Below are 16,422 nucleotides of genomic sequence, written 5' to 3'. Positions count from 1 at the left end.
AAAGAGGAACAGTCACAGATTGAGAGTGGTCACAAAGAGGAGCAGTCACGGATTGAGAGTGGTCACAGAGAGGAGCAGTCGCGGATGGAGAGTGGCACAGAGAGGAGCAGTCACTGAGGGAGAGTGGTCGCTGATGCAGAGTGGTCACAGAGACAAGCAGTCGCTGAGAGAAAGTGGACGCCGAGGCAGAGTGGACGCCGAGGCAGAGTGGACGCCGAGGCAGAGTGGACGCCGAGGCAGAGTGGACGCCGAGGCAGAGTGGACGCCGAGGCAGAGTGGACGCCGAGGCAGAGTGGACGCCGAGGCAGAGTGGACCCCGAGGCAGAGTGGACGCTGAAGCAGTGTGGACCCCGAGGCAGAGTGGTCGCTGAGGCAGAGTGGTCACTGAGAGAGAATAATTGCGGATGTAGAGTGGTCACCTGAGGGAGTGAGGTCTCCAAAGGAGTGATAATTGATGGTGAGTGTCGCCAATGGAGAGTCATGGTCAATGTAAAGTGGTTGTAAAAGTAGACTAGTCACTGATGTTGTGTGGTCAATAAAATAGAGTAATCAATGATGTAGAGTGGTCACTGATGGAAAATGGTCACATTTGGAGAGAAGTCACATATGGACAGTGGTCGCTGATATAAAGTGATAGCTGATTGATTGCTCAATGAGAGAGAGTAAAAATTGACGCAGAGTGGACGCCGAGGCAGAGTGGACGCCGAGGCAGAGTGGACGCCGAGGCAGAGTGGACGCCAAGGCAGAGTGGACGCCGAGGCAGAGTGGACGCCGAGGCAGAGTGGACGCCGAGGCAGAGTGGACGCCGAGGCAGAGTGGACGCCGAGGCAGAGTGGACCCCGAGGCAGAGTGGACCCCGAGGCAGAGTGGACCCCGAGGCAGAGTGGACCCCGAGGCAGAGTGGACCCCGAGGCAGAGTGGACCCCGAGGCAGAGTGGACCCCGAGGCAGAGTGGACCCCGAGGCAGAGTGGACCCCGAGGCAGAGTGGACGCCGAGGCAGAGTGGACTGCCTGCTCCCTAGATCAGCTCCCTGCATGTGACCGCAGATCACACCCAGAAAACAAGCGGAGACCAGTGAGTTGACTTTGGGTCCAGTCTCCACTTCTGTTGTGACTGTGCGCAGTCCCAAGGTCAAAACAAGAGCTGGGATTCACATCCATTGCAAATCCATCACTCCAATGAAAGACAGAGTCTTTATGACGATGGCGTCGGAGATAGCGCTATGCTCAGGCGCCGACTCAAACGCCATCTTAGTGAAGAGTTTGCTGCAGTACTGATAAACGCTAATGAGCAGATGCCGAAGTTAAAGTCTATGACGGGGCGGGAATAGATAGCAGGACCCACATATTCTCTTCCTGTTGCACCTGTCAATCAAATAGCAGTGCATTGCTGGAACTTCACTTGCACATATTTCTGAAATAAAACCTAACCAAGCTAAGCACACAAGCTGTGTTCACATCCAGCCTTCAGCACCAGTATAGCACCGGCTCCACTTTATATATAGTTCTGCTAGTTGGTTTCCTTTAAGAAAAAGTGGACAATGATGAGGAATGGTCATAAATTGATACGGGTCACTGTGGAGACCGATCACTGAAAAAGTGTGAACACTAATGGAGAGGATTCATTGACGGTAACAGCGGGAGAAGAGATATTATTCCTAGGATATATGGGATTATTGGGAAAATATTTGAGAAATTCCGTAGTGGGATAAATGGTTAAATAATGGAAACTTTTGTGTCATCTGTCAGCCCCATCTCAAGTTGTGGTAATTCGGAAAGAGAAGATGTCGCAAAGCAGTGTGACCCTGATATGGCAGGAGCCTGACCAGCCCAACGGCATCATATTGGAGTACGAGATCAAGTACTTTGAGAAGGTATATATAATGTTGACTGTGTGTTTATATGCTATATCATAAAAGTCAGTACACCCCTCACATATTTGTAAATATGTCCTGGGTCAGCGCTGTAGATCTGACCCTGTGATACAATGTGCAGTGTCAGTGCACACTTCATATAACAGTGTAAGTAACAACACACAGTCATTAAGGTCTAAATCACTGGCAAAAAAGTGAGTACACCCCTAAGTGAAAATTGACACATTGTGCCCGATTAGCCATTCCCCCTCCCCGGTGTCATGTGACTTTGTAGTGATACAAGGTCTCAGGTGTGACTGAAGGAGCAGGTGTGGTACATTTGGTGTGATCGCTCACACAATCTCTCATACTGGTCACTGGAAGACCAACATGGCTCCTCATGGCAAAGAATTCTCTGAGGATCTGAAAAAGAGAATTGGTCTCTACATAAAGATGGCCGAGGCTATAAGATGTCACCACCCTGAACCTGAGCTGCAGCTTGGTGGCCAAAACTATACAGCAGTATAACAAGACAGGATCCCTCAGACTAGGTCTCGCCATTGCTGACCACAGAAGCTGAGTGCATGAGCTCCACATCATATCCAGAGGGCGTCTTTTCATAAGTGCTGCCAACACTGCTGCAGAGGTTACAGGTGTGGCGAGTCTGCCTGTTAGTGCTCAGACCATACACCGCACACTGTAGCGGTTACAAGGGTAGGGGGTCCGCCTATCAGTGCTTAGACCATACACCGCACACTGCAGAGGTTACAGGGGTGGGGGGTCCGCCTGTCAGTGCTCAGACCATACACCGCACACTGCAGAGGTTACAGGGGTGGGGGGTCCGCCTATCAGTGCTCAGACCATGCACCACACACTGCAGAGGTTACAGGGGTGGGGGGTCCGCCTATCAGTGCTCAGACCATACACCACACACTACAGAGGTTACAGGGGTGGGGGGGGTCTGCCTGTTAGTGCTCAGACCATACACCGCACACTGTAGCGGTTACAGGGGTGGGGGGATCCGCCTGTCAGTGCTCTGACCATACACCACGCACTGCAGAGGTTACAGAGGTGGGGGGTCCGCCTGTTAGTGCTCAGACCATACACCGCACACTGTAGAGGTTACAGGGGTGGGGGGGTCCGCCTATCAGTGCTCAGACCATACACCACACACTACAGAGGTTACAGGAGTGGGGGGTCCGCCTATCAGTACTCAGACCATACACTGCAGAGGTTACAGGGGTGGGGGGTCCACCTATCAGTGCTCAGACCATACACCACACACTGCAGATGTTACAGGGGTGGGGGGTCCACCTATCGGTGCTCAGACCATACACCGCACACTGCAGAGGTTACAGAGGTGGGGGGTCCACCTATCGGTGCTCAGACCATACACCACACACTGCAGAGGTTACAGGGGTGGGGGGTCCGCCTATCGGTGCTCAGACCATACACCGCACACTGCAGAGGTTACAGGGGTGGGGGGTCCGCCTATCGGTGCTCAGACCATACACTACACACTGTAGAGGTTACAGGGGTGGGGGGATCCGCCTGTCAGTGCTCAGACCATGCACCACACACTGTAGAGGTTACAGGGGTGGGGGGGGGGTCCGCCTGTTAGTGCTCTGACCATACACCACGCACTGCAGAGGTTACAGAGGTGGGGGGTCCGCCTGTTAGTGCTCAGACCATACACCACACACTGCAGAGGTTACAGAGGTGGGGGTCCACCTGTCAGTGCTCAGACCATACACCGCACACTGCAGAGATTACAGAGGTGGGGGTCCACCTGTCAGTGCTCTGACCATACACCGCACACTGTAGAGGTTACAGGGGTGGGGGTCCGCCTGTTAGTGCTCTGACCATACACCACGCACTGCAGAGGTTACAGAGGTGGGGGGTCCGCCTGTTAGTGCTCAGACCATACACCACACACTGCAGAGGTTACAGAGGTGGGGGTCCACCTGTCAGTGCTCAGACCATACACCGCACACTGCAGAGGTTACTGGGGTGGGGGGTCCACCTATCGGTGCTCAGACCATACGCCTCACACTGCAGAGATTACAGGGGTGGGGGGTCCGCCTGTCAGGGCTCAGACCATACACCGCAGAGGTTACAGGAGTGGGGGGGTCCGTCTGTCAGTGCTCAGACCATACACCACACACTGCAGAGGTTACAGGAGTGGGGGGGTCCGTCTGTCAGTGCTCAGACCATACACCACACACTGCAGATGTTACAGGGGTGGGGGGTTCACCTATCAGTGCTCTGACCATACACCACACACTGCAGAGGTTACAGGGGTGGGGGGTCCGCCTATCAGTGGTCAGACCATACGCCGGACACTGCAGAAGTTACAGGGGTGGGGGGTCCGCCTGTCAGGGCTCAGACCATACACCGCACACTGTAGAGGTTACAGGGGTGGGGGGATCCGCCTGTCACTGCTCTGACCATACACCACACACTGCAGAGGTTACAGAGGTGGGGGGTCCGTCTGTCAGTGCTCAGACCATACAGTGCACATTGCAGAGGTTACAGGTGTGCCGAGTCTGCCTGTTAGTGCTCAGACCATACATCGCACACTGCAGAGGTTACAGGGATAGAGGGGTCCGCCTATCAGTGCTTAGACCATACACCGCACACTGCAGAGATTACAGAGGTGGGGGGTCTGTCTGTCAGTGCTCAGACCATACCATACAGTGCACACTGCAGAGGTTACAGGGGTGGGGGGTCCGCCTATCAGTGCTCAGACCATACATTGCACAATACAGAGGATACAGGGGTGGGGGGTCCACCTGTCAGTGCTCAGACCATACACCCCACACTGCAGAGGTTACAGGGGTGGGGGTCCCCCTGGCAGTGCTCAGATCATACGCTGCATGCTGCAGAGGTTACAGCGGTGGGGGGGTCCGAATGTTGGTGCTCAGACCATACACTGCACACTGCAGAGGTTACTGGGGTGGGGGGTCCGCCTATCAGTGCTCAGACCATACACCGCACACTGCAGAGGTTACTGGGGTGGGGGGTCCACCTGTCAGTGCTCAGACCATACACCACACACTGCAGAGGTTACAGGGGTGGGGGGTCCGCCTATCAGTGCTCAGACCATACACCACACACTGCAGAGGTTACTGGGGTGGGGGTCCGCCTATCAGTGCTCAGACCATACACCGCACACTGCAGAGGTTACAGGGGTGGGGGGTCCACCTGTCAGTGCTCAGACCATACACCACACACTGCAGAGGTTACTGGGGTGGGGGTCCGCCTGTCAGTGCTCAGACCATACAGCGAACACTGCAGAGGTTACTGGGGTGGGGGGTCCGCCTGTCAGTGCTCAGACCATACACCACACACTGCAGAGGTTACTGGGGTGGGGGGTCCACCTGTCAGTGCTCAGACCATACAGCGAACACTGCAGAGGTTACAGGGGTGGGGCAGGTTCACCTATCAGTGCTCAGACCATACGCCGCACACTGCAGAGATTACAGGGGTGGGGGTCCGCCTGGCAGTGCTCAGATCATACGCTGCATGCTGCAGAGGTTACAGCGGTGGGGGGTCCGAATGTCGGTGCTCAGACCATACACCACACACTGCAGAGATTACAGGGGTGGGGGTCCGCCTGGCAGTGCTCAGATCATACACTGCATGCTGCAGAGGTTACAGCGGTGGGGGGGGTCTGAATGTCGGTGCTCAGACCATACACTGCACACTGCATCACATTGCTCTGCAATGCAGTCATCCCAGAACGAAGCCTCTTCTAAAGATGATGTACAAGAAAATTGCAAACAGTTTGCTGAAGACAAGCAGACTAAGAACATGGATTACTGGATCCGTCCTGTGATTGATGAGACCAAGATAAACTTATTGCGTTCAGATGGTGTTAAGCGTGTGTGGCAATACCACATTTCCAAAAGGCAAATAGACCCCCAAAGTAAAGTCTAAGTAAAATATAACTTTTATTATTATTAGATTAAATAAGTATTGAGAGAAAAAGTAAGCAGATAAAATGGTTAAAAACACTAACTGCAGCGGCATATAATCAGCAACATTTGAGCCTCTGACCCCTGATGAAGCCGGTGTGGTAAAACGTTTCGGGAGGCATTTGAAGCTTTCCTTATGCTAGTGCAGTGACAGATTGTGAAGAGACCTATGGACATTTATTAGGGTCAGGAGAGAACTTACTATTTAGCTGCACTATCCGCTTGTCTGAGCATGTGTTTGTAGGCGCGTCTCAAGACTTTCTTGTGATTATGTCACTGCACTTAGGGTTTTTAACCATTTTGCAGGCTTGCTTTTTCCCTTATATGCTTATTTAATATAATAATAAAAGTTATATATTAGTTAGTCTTTAGTTTGGGGGTCTGTTTGTCGTTTAGCAATTTGGTATTGTAGTTATTACTTCCACGGTGACTTCGGATATAAGGATGTGTGACGGCACCAGGTGAGGAGCACAAAGACAAGTGTGTCCTGCCTACAGTTAGGCATGGCGGTGGAGGGTAAGAGCTTGGGGCCATGAATCCTGCCTGCTGTGGGGGCAACAGATCATAGAGGAAACCATGAATGTCAATATATCCTGTGACAGCCTAAGGCCCGCAACACACATCTGTTGAAAATGTGCGTGTTTGGTCCGTTTCCATACATACCGGAGATACGACCAAACGTGCACATATGTTCTATGTTAAAAGACACACGTGCGTGTTATTTGTTATTCCGTGTGTTCGTGTGCGTTCCACGTTTTTAGCTCCGTTTGGTACGGAAGCATGTCAGTTTTTGGAACGGAGCACGCACACACGGACATAATGTTAGCCTATGGGAGTCCATACGCAGCAAATGAGGTGAGTAGCGCGATCAGCTGAGTTCTCAGTCACGTAACTCATGGCCACCGCTGGATCCAGCGGTGGCCGCGGGTAACCTCACTAACAGCTCAGCTGATTGCGCTACTCACCTCATTAGCTGCGTGGAGCTGACAGGAGCGGCGGTGTATTCTGCTGCTCCTGTCACCTGCATGTAGCAGAGCTGGATGCGACGCTGAAGGTCCGTGGATTATGCCGGGCATGGAGGGCTTTGTTGGGGTTAATAAATTGGTAATGAGGGAATTTGTTAGTGTTTTTATTTCTAATAAAGGATTTTTCGGGTGTGTGTGTGTTTATTTACTGTAACTTACAGATTAATCATGGAAGGTATCTCCGGGGAGATGCCTGACATGATTAATCTAGGACTTATTGGCAGCTATGGGCTGCAGTTAACTCCTTATTACCCCGATTTGCCAATGCACCAGGGCAAATCGGGAAGAGCCGGGTACAGTCCCAGAACTGTCGCATCTAATGTATGCGGCAATTCTGGGCGTCTGCTGGCTGATATTGTTAGGCTGGGGGGCTCCCCATAACGTGGAGCTCCCCATCCTGAGAATACCAGCCTGCAGCCGTATGGCTTTATCTGGCTGGTATTAAAATTGGGGGGACCGCACGCCGTTTTTTTTAATTATTTATTTATTTATTTATTTATTTCTATACTCCATAGTGTCACGCCCACCGGCTGCTGTGATTGGGTGCAGTGAGACACCTGTCACTCAGCGTGGGGTCGTGTCTCACTGCAACCAATCATAGGCGCCGGTGGGCGGGGAAAGCAGGGAATACGAGATTGTTTAATGAGCGGCCAGCTTTTTCAAATTAGAAAAAGCCGCCGGAGCAGTGTGAACGCCGTGCAGCGCCGGTGATCGGGGATCAGTGAGTATGAAAGAGGGGGGGACACTTCAGTCACTCAGGGGATTAGCGGTCACCGGTGAATCCTTCACAGGTGACCGCTAATCAGTACACGGCACACAGACAGAGCCGCGGCATGACAATGAAGTCGGGTGAAGTTCACCCGAATTCATTCTCAGCGCGCGACTCTGTCTGCTGTCAGCCGGCATGTATCAACGACATTTAACATCACACACGGACATTTCACACGGACAACACACACACACGTCAGTTAAGTTTCACACGCACACACGGCCATTCCACACGCACACGTGGTTACCGTACGCCGGACACACAGCCACCACACGTGTGTTATTTACGGACCAAAAAACGGATTATGGACATGAAAAACAGCCCGTATTACACGTGCGTGGTTATCAAGGACGTGTGTTTTAGGCCTAAAGCAGAGCATCACTCCCTTCCTTCATATTCAAACATAACGCCCCCAAATCCCTCCAAGACGACCACAACATCACTAACGAAACCGGTGAAGGTGCTGGATTGGCTGAGCATCTCCAGACCTAAACCTTATGGAGTATTACGGTGTATGTATTACAGTTGTGCTCAAAAGTTTACATACCCCGGCAGATTTTTTGCTTTCTTGGCATTTTTACAGAGAATATGAATGATAGCACACAATCTTTTCTTCCGCTCATGGTTAGTGGTCGGGTGAAGCCATTTATTGTCATCTACTGTGTTTTCTCTTTTTAAATCATAATAATAACCCGCACTGTCCCCGATTTCTCCAGACCTTGGCCCTTTCCCCGGCGGTTGGATATTGCCTTCTGGGCAGATCCTAACCCATGACCCGTGACTGTATTATTAGTGCTTGGAGTTTATCACAAGTTCTGGGTTTTGTCACTTTTGGGTGATCGACCGAAGGTTCTCAATTTGACTAAGATCTGAGGAGTCTCCGGGTCATTGACTCAAAATTTCAATATTTTGTTCACTAAAGCACTTTGTTAACACTTGCTTTGTGACATGGTCTCCATCAGGCTGGAAAAAGCATCATCCTACATTGCTCCTGGATGACGGCAGAAGTTACTCTCAGAGGAAGTTAGGAACCAACTGTATTCATGGCTGTGTCCTTAAGCAAAATTGTGAGCAAGCCCCCTCCATGGCTGAAAAGCACGCAGATTTTCTTCTCTGGACAATCATCAATCCAAATGCCCCAAATAACCTGAAGGGGTTCTTTAGAGAACACAACTTTACCCCAGTCCTCTGCAGTCCAAACCCTGATCTTCCTGCAAAGTACATTTTCCAAGAAGGCCATTGCTTTAAACGTTTCCCATGCTCCTGTGAAGCCATTCTCCATCTCCACCCCTTCCCCTGCTCCTGTGCTGCCACTCTCCATCTCCACCCCTTCCCCTGCTCCTGTGCTGCCACTCTCCATCTCCACCGCTTTCCTGCTCCTGTGCTGCTATTCTCTGGTCCACCATTTCCCCTGCAGCTTTGCTGCCATTCTCTGTCTTCACCATTTCCCCTCCTCCTATGCAGCCATTCTCTGTCTTCACCATTTCCCCTTCTCCTATGCAGCTATTCTCTGTCTTCACCATTTCCTCTGCTCCTATGCAGCCATTCTCTGTCTTCACCATTTCCCCTGCTCCTTTGCTGCCATTCTCTGTCTTCACCATTTCCCCTCCTCCTATGCAGCCATTCTCTGTCTCCACCATTTCCCCTGCTCCTGTGCTGCCATTCTCTGTCTCCACCATTTCCCCTGCTCCTGTGCTGCCATTCTCTGTCTCCACCATTTCCCCTGCTCCTGTGCTGCCATTCTGTCTCCACCATTTCCCCTGCTCCTTTTCTGCCATTCTCTGTCTCCCCTGCACCTTTGCTGCCATTCTCTGTCTTCACCATTTCCCCTGCTCATTTGCTGCCATTCTCTGTCTCCACCATTTCCCCTGCTCCTTCTTTCTGCCACTCTCCGTTTCCACCATTTCCCCTGCTCCTGTGCTGCCATTCTCTGCCTTCACCATTTCCCCTGCTCCTGTGCAGCCATTCTCTGTTTCCACCATTTCCCCTACTCCTTTGCTGCCATTCCCCGTTTCCACCATTTCCCTTGCACCTTTGCTGCCATTCTCTGTCTTTACCATTTCCCCTGCTCCTGTGCTGCCATTCTCCATCTCCACCATTTCCCCTGCTCCTTCTTTCTGCCATTCTCCGTTTCCACCATTTCCCCTCCTCCTGTGCTGCCATTCTCTGTCTTCACCATTTACCCTGCTCCTGTGCAGCCATTCTCTGTCTCCACCATTTCCCCTACTCCTTTGCTATCATTCTCTGTCTTCACAATTTTCCCTGCTCCTGTGCAGCCATTCTGCATCTCCACCATTTCCCCTGCTCCTGTGCAGCCATTCTCTGTCTCCACCATTTCCCCTGTTCCTTTGCTGCCATTCTCTGTCTCCATTTCCCCTGCTCCTTTGCTGCCATTCTCTGTCTCCACCATTTCCCCTGCTCCTTTGCTGCCATTCTCAGTCTCCACCATTTCCCCTGTTCCTTTGCTGCCATTCTCTGTCTTCACATTTCCCCTGCACCTTTGCTACCATTCTCTGTCTCCACCATTTCCCTTGCTCCTTCTTTCTGCCATTCTCCGTTTCCACCATTTCCACTGCTCCTGTGCTGCCATTCTCCATCTCCACCATTTCCCCTGCTCCTGTGCAGCCATTCTCCATCTCCACCATTTCCCCTGCTCCTTTGCTTCCCCTGCTCCTTTGCTGCCATTCTCTGTCTCCACCATTTCCCCTGCTCCTTCTTTCTGCCATTCTCCGTTTCCACCATTTCCACTGCTCCTGTGCTGCCATTCTCCATCTCCACCATTTCCCCTGCTCCTGTGCATCCATTCTCCATCTCCACCATTTCCCCTGCTCCTGTGCAGCCATTCTCTGTCTTCACCATTTCCCCTGCTCCTTTGCTGCCATTCTCAGTCTCCACCATTTCCCCTGTTCCTTTGCTGCCATTCTCAGTCTCCACCATTTCCCCTGCACCTTTGCTACCATTTCCCCTGCTCCTGTGCTGCCATTCTGTCTCCACCATTTCCCCTGCTCCTGTGCTGCCATTCTGTCTCCACCATTTCCCTTGCTCCTTCTTTCTGCCATTCTCCATCTCCACCATTTCCCCTGCTCCTGTGCATCCATTCTCCATCTCCACCATTTCCCCTGCTCCTGTGCAGCCATTCTCCATCTCCACCATTTCCCCTGCTCCTTTGCTTCCCCTGCTCCTGTGCAGCCATTCTCTGTCTTCACCATTTCCCCTGCTCCTGTGCATCCATTCTCCATCTCCACCATTTCCCCTGCTCCTGTGCAGCCATTCTCTGTCTTCACCATTTCCCCTGCTCCTGTGCTGCCATTCTCCATCTCCACCATTTCCCCTGCTCCTTCTTTCTGCCATTCTCCGTTTCCACCATTTCCCCTCCTCCTGTGCAGCCATTTTCTGTCTTCACCATTTACCCTGCTCCTGTGCAGCCATTCTCTGTCTTCACCATTTACCCTGCTCCTGTGCAGCCATTCTCTGTCTCCACCATTTCCCCTACTCCTTTGCTATCATTCTCTGTCTTCACAATTTTCCCTGCTCCTGTGCAGCCTTTCTCTGTCTTTACCATTTCCCCTGCTCCTGTGCTGCCATTCTCCATCTCCACCATTTCCCCTGCTCCTGTGCAGCCATTCTCCATCTCCACCATTTCCCCTGCTCCTGTGCAGCCATTCTCTGTCTCCACCATTTCCCCTGCTCTTTTGCTGCCATTCTCTGTCTTCTCCATTTCCCCTGCTCCTTTGCTGCCATTCTCTGTCTCCACCATTTCCATTGCTCCTTTGCTGCCATTCTCTGTCTCCACCATTTCCCCTGTTCCTTTGCTGCCATTCTCTGTCTTCACATTTCCCCTGCACCTTTGCTACCATTCTCTGTCTCCACCATTTCCCTTGCTCCTTCTTTCTGCCATTCTCCGTTTCCACCATTTCCACTGCTCCTGTGCTGCCATTCTCCATCTTTACCATTTCCCCTGCTCCTGTGCAGCCATTCTCCATCTTTACCATTTCCCCTGCTCCTTTGCTGCCATTCTCTGTCTCCACCATTTCCCCTGCTCCTGTGCAGCCATTCTCTGTATTCACCATTTCCCCTGCTCCTGTGCATCCATTCTCTGTCTTCACCATTTCCCCTGCTCCTTCTTTCTGCCATTCTCCGTTTCCACCATTTCCCCTCCTCCTGTGCTGCCATTCTCCATCTCCACCATTTCCCCTGCTCCTATGCAGCTATTCTCTGTCTCCACCATTTCCCCTGCTCCTATTCAGCCATTCTCTGTCTTCACCCTTTCCCCTGCTCCTATGCAGCTATTCTCTGTCTGCACCATTTCCCCTGCTCCTGTGCTGCCATTCTGTCTCCACCATTTCCCCTGCTCCTGTGCTGCCATTCTCTGTCTCCACCATTTCCCCTGCTCCTGTGCTGCCATTCTCTGTCTCCACCATTTCCCCTGCTCCTGTGCTGCCATTCTCTGTCTTCACCATTTCCTCTGCTCCTTTGCTGCCATTCTCGGTCTGCACCATTTCCCCTGCTCCTATGCAGCTATTCTCTGTCTTCATTTCCCCTGTTCCTTTGCTGCCATTCTCTGTCTCCAGCATTTCCCCTGCTCCTTTGCTGCCATTCTCTGTCTCCAGCATTTCCCCTGCTCCTGTGCTGCCATTCTCTGTCTGCACCATTTCCCCTGCTCCTATGCAGCTATTCTCTGTCTCCACCATTTCCCCTGCTCCTATTCAGCCATTCTCTGTCTTCACCCTTTCCCCTGCTCCTATGCAGCTATTCTCTGTCTCCACCATTTCCCCTGCTCCTGTGCTGCCATTCTCTGTCTGCACCATTTCCCCTGCTCCTGTGCTGCCATTCTGTCTCCACCATTTCCCCTGCTCCTGTGCTGCCATTCTCTGTCTCCACCATTTCCCCTGCTCCTGTGCTGCCATTCTCTGTCTCCACCATTTCCCCTGCTCCTGTGCTGCCATTCTCTGTCTTCACCATTTCCTCTGCTCCTTTGCTGCCATTCTCGGTCTGCACCATTTCCCCTGCTCCTGTGCTGCCATTCTCTGTCTTCATTTCCCCTGTTCCTTTGCTGCCATTCTCTGTCTCCAGCATTTCCCCTGCTCCTTTGCTGCCATTCTCTGTCTCCAGCATTTCCCCTGCTCCTGTGCTGCCATTCTCTGTCTGCACCATTTCCCCTGCTCCTATGCAGCTATTCTCTGTCTTCACCATTTCCCCTGCTCCTGTGCTGCCATTCTCTGTCTTCACCATTTCCCCTGCTCCTGTGCTGCCATTCTGTCTTCATTTCCCCTGTTCCTTTGCTGCCATTCTCTGTCTCCAGCATTTCCCCTGCTCCTTTGCTGCCATTCTCTGTCTCCAGCATTTCCCCTGCTCCTATTCAGCCATTCTCTGTCTGCACCATTTCCCCTGCTCCTGTGCTGCCATTCTCTGTCTTCACCATTTCCCCTGCTCCTGTGCTGCCATTCTCTGTCTGCACCATTTCCCCTGCTCCTATGCAGCTATTCTCTGTCTTCACCATTTCCCCTGCTCCTTTGCTGCCATTCTCTGTCTCCAGCATTTCCCCTGCTCCTTTGCTGCCATTCTCTGTCTCCAGCATTTCCCCTGCTCCTATTCTGCCATTCTCTGTCTGCACCATTTCCTCTGCTCCTATTCAGCCATTCTCTGTCTTCACCATTTCCCCTGCTCCTGTGCTGCCATTCTCTGTCTCCACCATTTCCCCTGCTCCTGTGCTGCCATTCTCTGTCTTCACCATTTCCCCTGCTCCTGTGCTGCCATTCTCTGTCTGCACCATTTCCCCTGCTCCTGTGCTGCCATTCTGTCTCCACCATTTCCCCTGCTCCTGTGCTGCCATTCTCTGTCTTCACCATTTCCCCTGCTCCTTTGCTGCCATTCTCTGTCTCCACCATTTCCCCTGCTCCTGTGCTGCCATTCACTCTCTATCATCCTATGTGCTTTTTCTGTTCACTTTCACCGCCCTGTCCCCCCTCCATCACCACTCATCCACATCAGCCCCTCTCTCCTCCCCTCTCCTATGTACAGCTCCCAGGCTCTTTTCACCTATCTTAATAATCTGACTCAATCAAGCTCCAGGGACTTCCAAAAAAAGCCATGCCACAAGTCCAAAAACCATCTGACCTTTCTCCTTCTACTCCTACTTCTTTCAGGTGATATCTCTCCTAATCCCGGTCCACCCCAGGCTAACTTTACCCCCTCCCCCACCTCCCATAGAAACCCTGATAATATTATTAACATTCCCTGTACACCCTCGCTTCCCTCTTTTAATTGTGCTCTATGGAATCCACGGTCCGTATGTAACAAGCTTCCTTACATCCACAACCTCTTTCTCAATAACTCTCTTAACGTACTAGGCCTAACTGAAACCTGGATTCAGGATTCTGATACTACTTCCCCTGCTGCCATCTCTCATGGTGGTTTACACTTTTCCCATTCACCAAGACCTGGAAACAGACATGGTGGTGGAGTAGGCTTACTACTGTCCCCACAGTGCACTTTCCAGGTCATCCCCCCAGCTCCATCACTCTCATTCCCATCCTTTGAGGTCCACACCATCAGGCTCTTCCATCCCCTCTCCCTCAGAGTAGCTGTCATATACCGTCCACCAGGCTCACCCACCCAGTTCCTTGACCACTTTTCAGCCTGGCTGTCACACTTCATGTCCTCAGAGTTACCAACCCTGATCCTAGGAGACTTTAACATCCCCATGAACAGCCCCTCCTCCCCTTCTGCATCCCAGCTTCTATCTCTCACCACCTCCCTTGGCCTCTCACAGCTCTCATCCTCTGAGACACATGAAGATGGTAACACCCTTGACCTGGTCTTTATCCGCCTCTGCTCAATCTCTGACTTTGACAACTCACCTCTTCCCCTCTCTGACCACAACATCCTCTCCTTCAAGCTCACAAACCCTCGTCCGCCCCAGCACACTCCCACCAATCACACATTCAGAAACCTACAGGCCATCGATTCTCAGACACTTTCAGACTCTTTACACACATCACTGTCCCCTATATCCTCACTTTCCTGTCCTGATCTGGCTGTAAAGCACTACAATGACACACTCAGGACTACGCTAGACCAAGTAGCGCCCCTCACCCTCAGAAAGACCAAACACAGAGTAAAACAGCCCTGGCTCACATCACAAACTCGATTTCTCCAGCGATGCTCCAGGAGCGCCGAACGCCTATGGAGGAAAACCCGCACACCAGAAAACTTCATCCACTACAAGTTCATGTTAAGGACCTATAACTATTCCCTTCACCTCGCCAAACAGACCTACTTCACCAACCTTGTTTCCTCACTTGCCAACAATCCAAAAAAACTCTTTGACACCTTTCACTCCCTCCTCAGTCCCAAAGTACAGACCCCTGTCACAGCCCTTCATGCTGATGACCTGGCCTCGTATTTCACAGAGAAAATAGAAAACATCCGCCAAGAGATCAGCTCCCAGCCACCAAGCCCTGTGAATCCCATCCCTCCCCATATTCCATCCAGCTCACTTTCCACATTTGACCCAGTCACAGAGGAGGAAGTCTCCAGGCTCCTATCCTCCTCTCGTCCTACAACTTGCCCTACTGATCCCTTCCCCACACCTCTACTCCAGTCCCTCTCTCCGGTTGTCGCCACTCACCTAACTAAAATCTTCAATCTCTCTCTCTCTTCGGGTATCTTCCCCTCCTCCCTCAAACACTCTATCATTACTCCATTATTAAAAAAACCTTCTCTCGATCCGTCCTGCACAAGCAACTACAGACCAGTCTCCAATCTCTCCTTCATCTCTAAACTCTTGGAGCGCCTGGTCTACTCTCGCCTCACCCGCTACCTCTCCTCTCACTCTCTTCTAGATCCTTTACAGTCTGGCTTCCGCCCTTTACACTCAACAGAAACTGCCCTTGTCAAAGTGACCAATGACCTATTGACAGCAAAACGTAACGGTGACCACTCTCTGCTTATTCTTCTTGACCTTTCTGCTGCCTTTGACACTGTTGACCACCATCTCCTTCTCTCTATGCTCCACTCTATCGGCCTAAAGGACACTGTTCTTTCCTGGTTCTCTTCCTATCTTTCTGGCCGCTCATTCAGTGTATCATTTGCTGGCTCCACATCTTCTCCTCTTCCTCTCACTGTTGGGGTCCCTCAAGGCTCAGTCCTTGGCCCTCTTCTTTTCTCCCTCTACACTGCCCCAATTGGTCAGACCATCAGCAGATTTGGCTTTCAGTACCATCTTTATGCTGATGACACACAGCTATACACCTCCTCCCCTGAGCTCACCCCCGCTGTACTACAGAACACCAGTGACTGCCTGACTGCAGTTTGCAATGTCATGTCTGCTCTCTATCTGAAACTTAACCTTTCCAAAACTGAACTTCTTCTTTTCCCTCCATCTTCCAACTTTCCTCAACCTGACATCTCCCTCTCTGTGTGTGGCACAACGATAAGTCCTAGGCCGCAAGCCCGCTGCCTGGGGGTTATACTTGACACTGATCTCTCCTTCACCTCCCACATACAATCTCTTGCCCGCACCTGCCGCTTGCACCTCAAGAACATCTCTAGAATCCGCCCCTTTCTCACAATGGAAACGACAAAAACCCTCACCGTGGCCCTGATCCACTCTCGCTTGGACTACTGTAACTCTCTATTAATTGGTCTCCCCCTAACTAGACTCTCTCCTCTACAGTCAATCCTTAATGCAGCAGCCAGGGTCACCTATCTGGCTAACCGCTACTCGGATGCCTCTGCTCTGTGCCAGTCATTGCACTGGCTGCCCATATATCATAGGATCCAATTCAAACTGCTTG

General features: G+C 51.7%; 1 protein-coding gene across 1 annotated transcript in view; it reads left to right on the top strand.

Moving 5' to 3' along the window:
* The window catches only part of LOC142256452 (ephrin type-A receptor 8-like), a 169,717-nt gene that overhangs the window by 106,741 nt on the left and 46,554 nt on the right, over nucleotides 1–16,422 (top strand). Inside the window, exon 6 of the mRNA XM_075328138.1 lies at nucleotides 1,750–1,874. Within this exon, the coding sequence (XP_075184253.1) occupies nucleotides 1,750–1,874 (125 nt within the window). The remainder of the gene's footprint in view (nucleotides 1–1,749; nucleotides 1,875–16,422) is intronic.

The sequence above is a fragment of the Anomaloglossus baeobatrachus genome, chromosome 11 (genome assembly GCF_048569485.1).
Source record: "Anomaloglossus baeobatrachus isolate aAnoBae1 chromosome 11, aAnoBae1.hap1, whole genome shotgun sequence".
Lineage (NCBI taxonomy): Eukaryota > Metazoa > Chordata > Amphibia > Anura > Aromobatidae > Anomaloglossus > Anomaloglossus baeobatrachus.
This window is presented reverse-complemented; position numbering and strand designations above follow the sequence as displayed.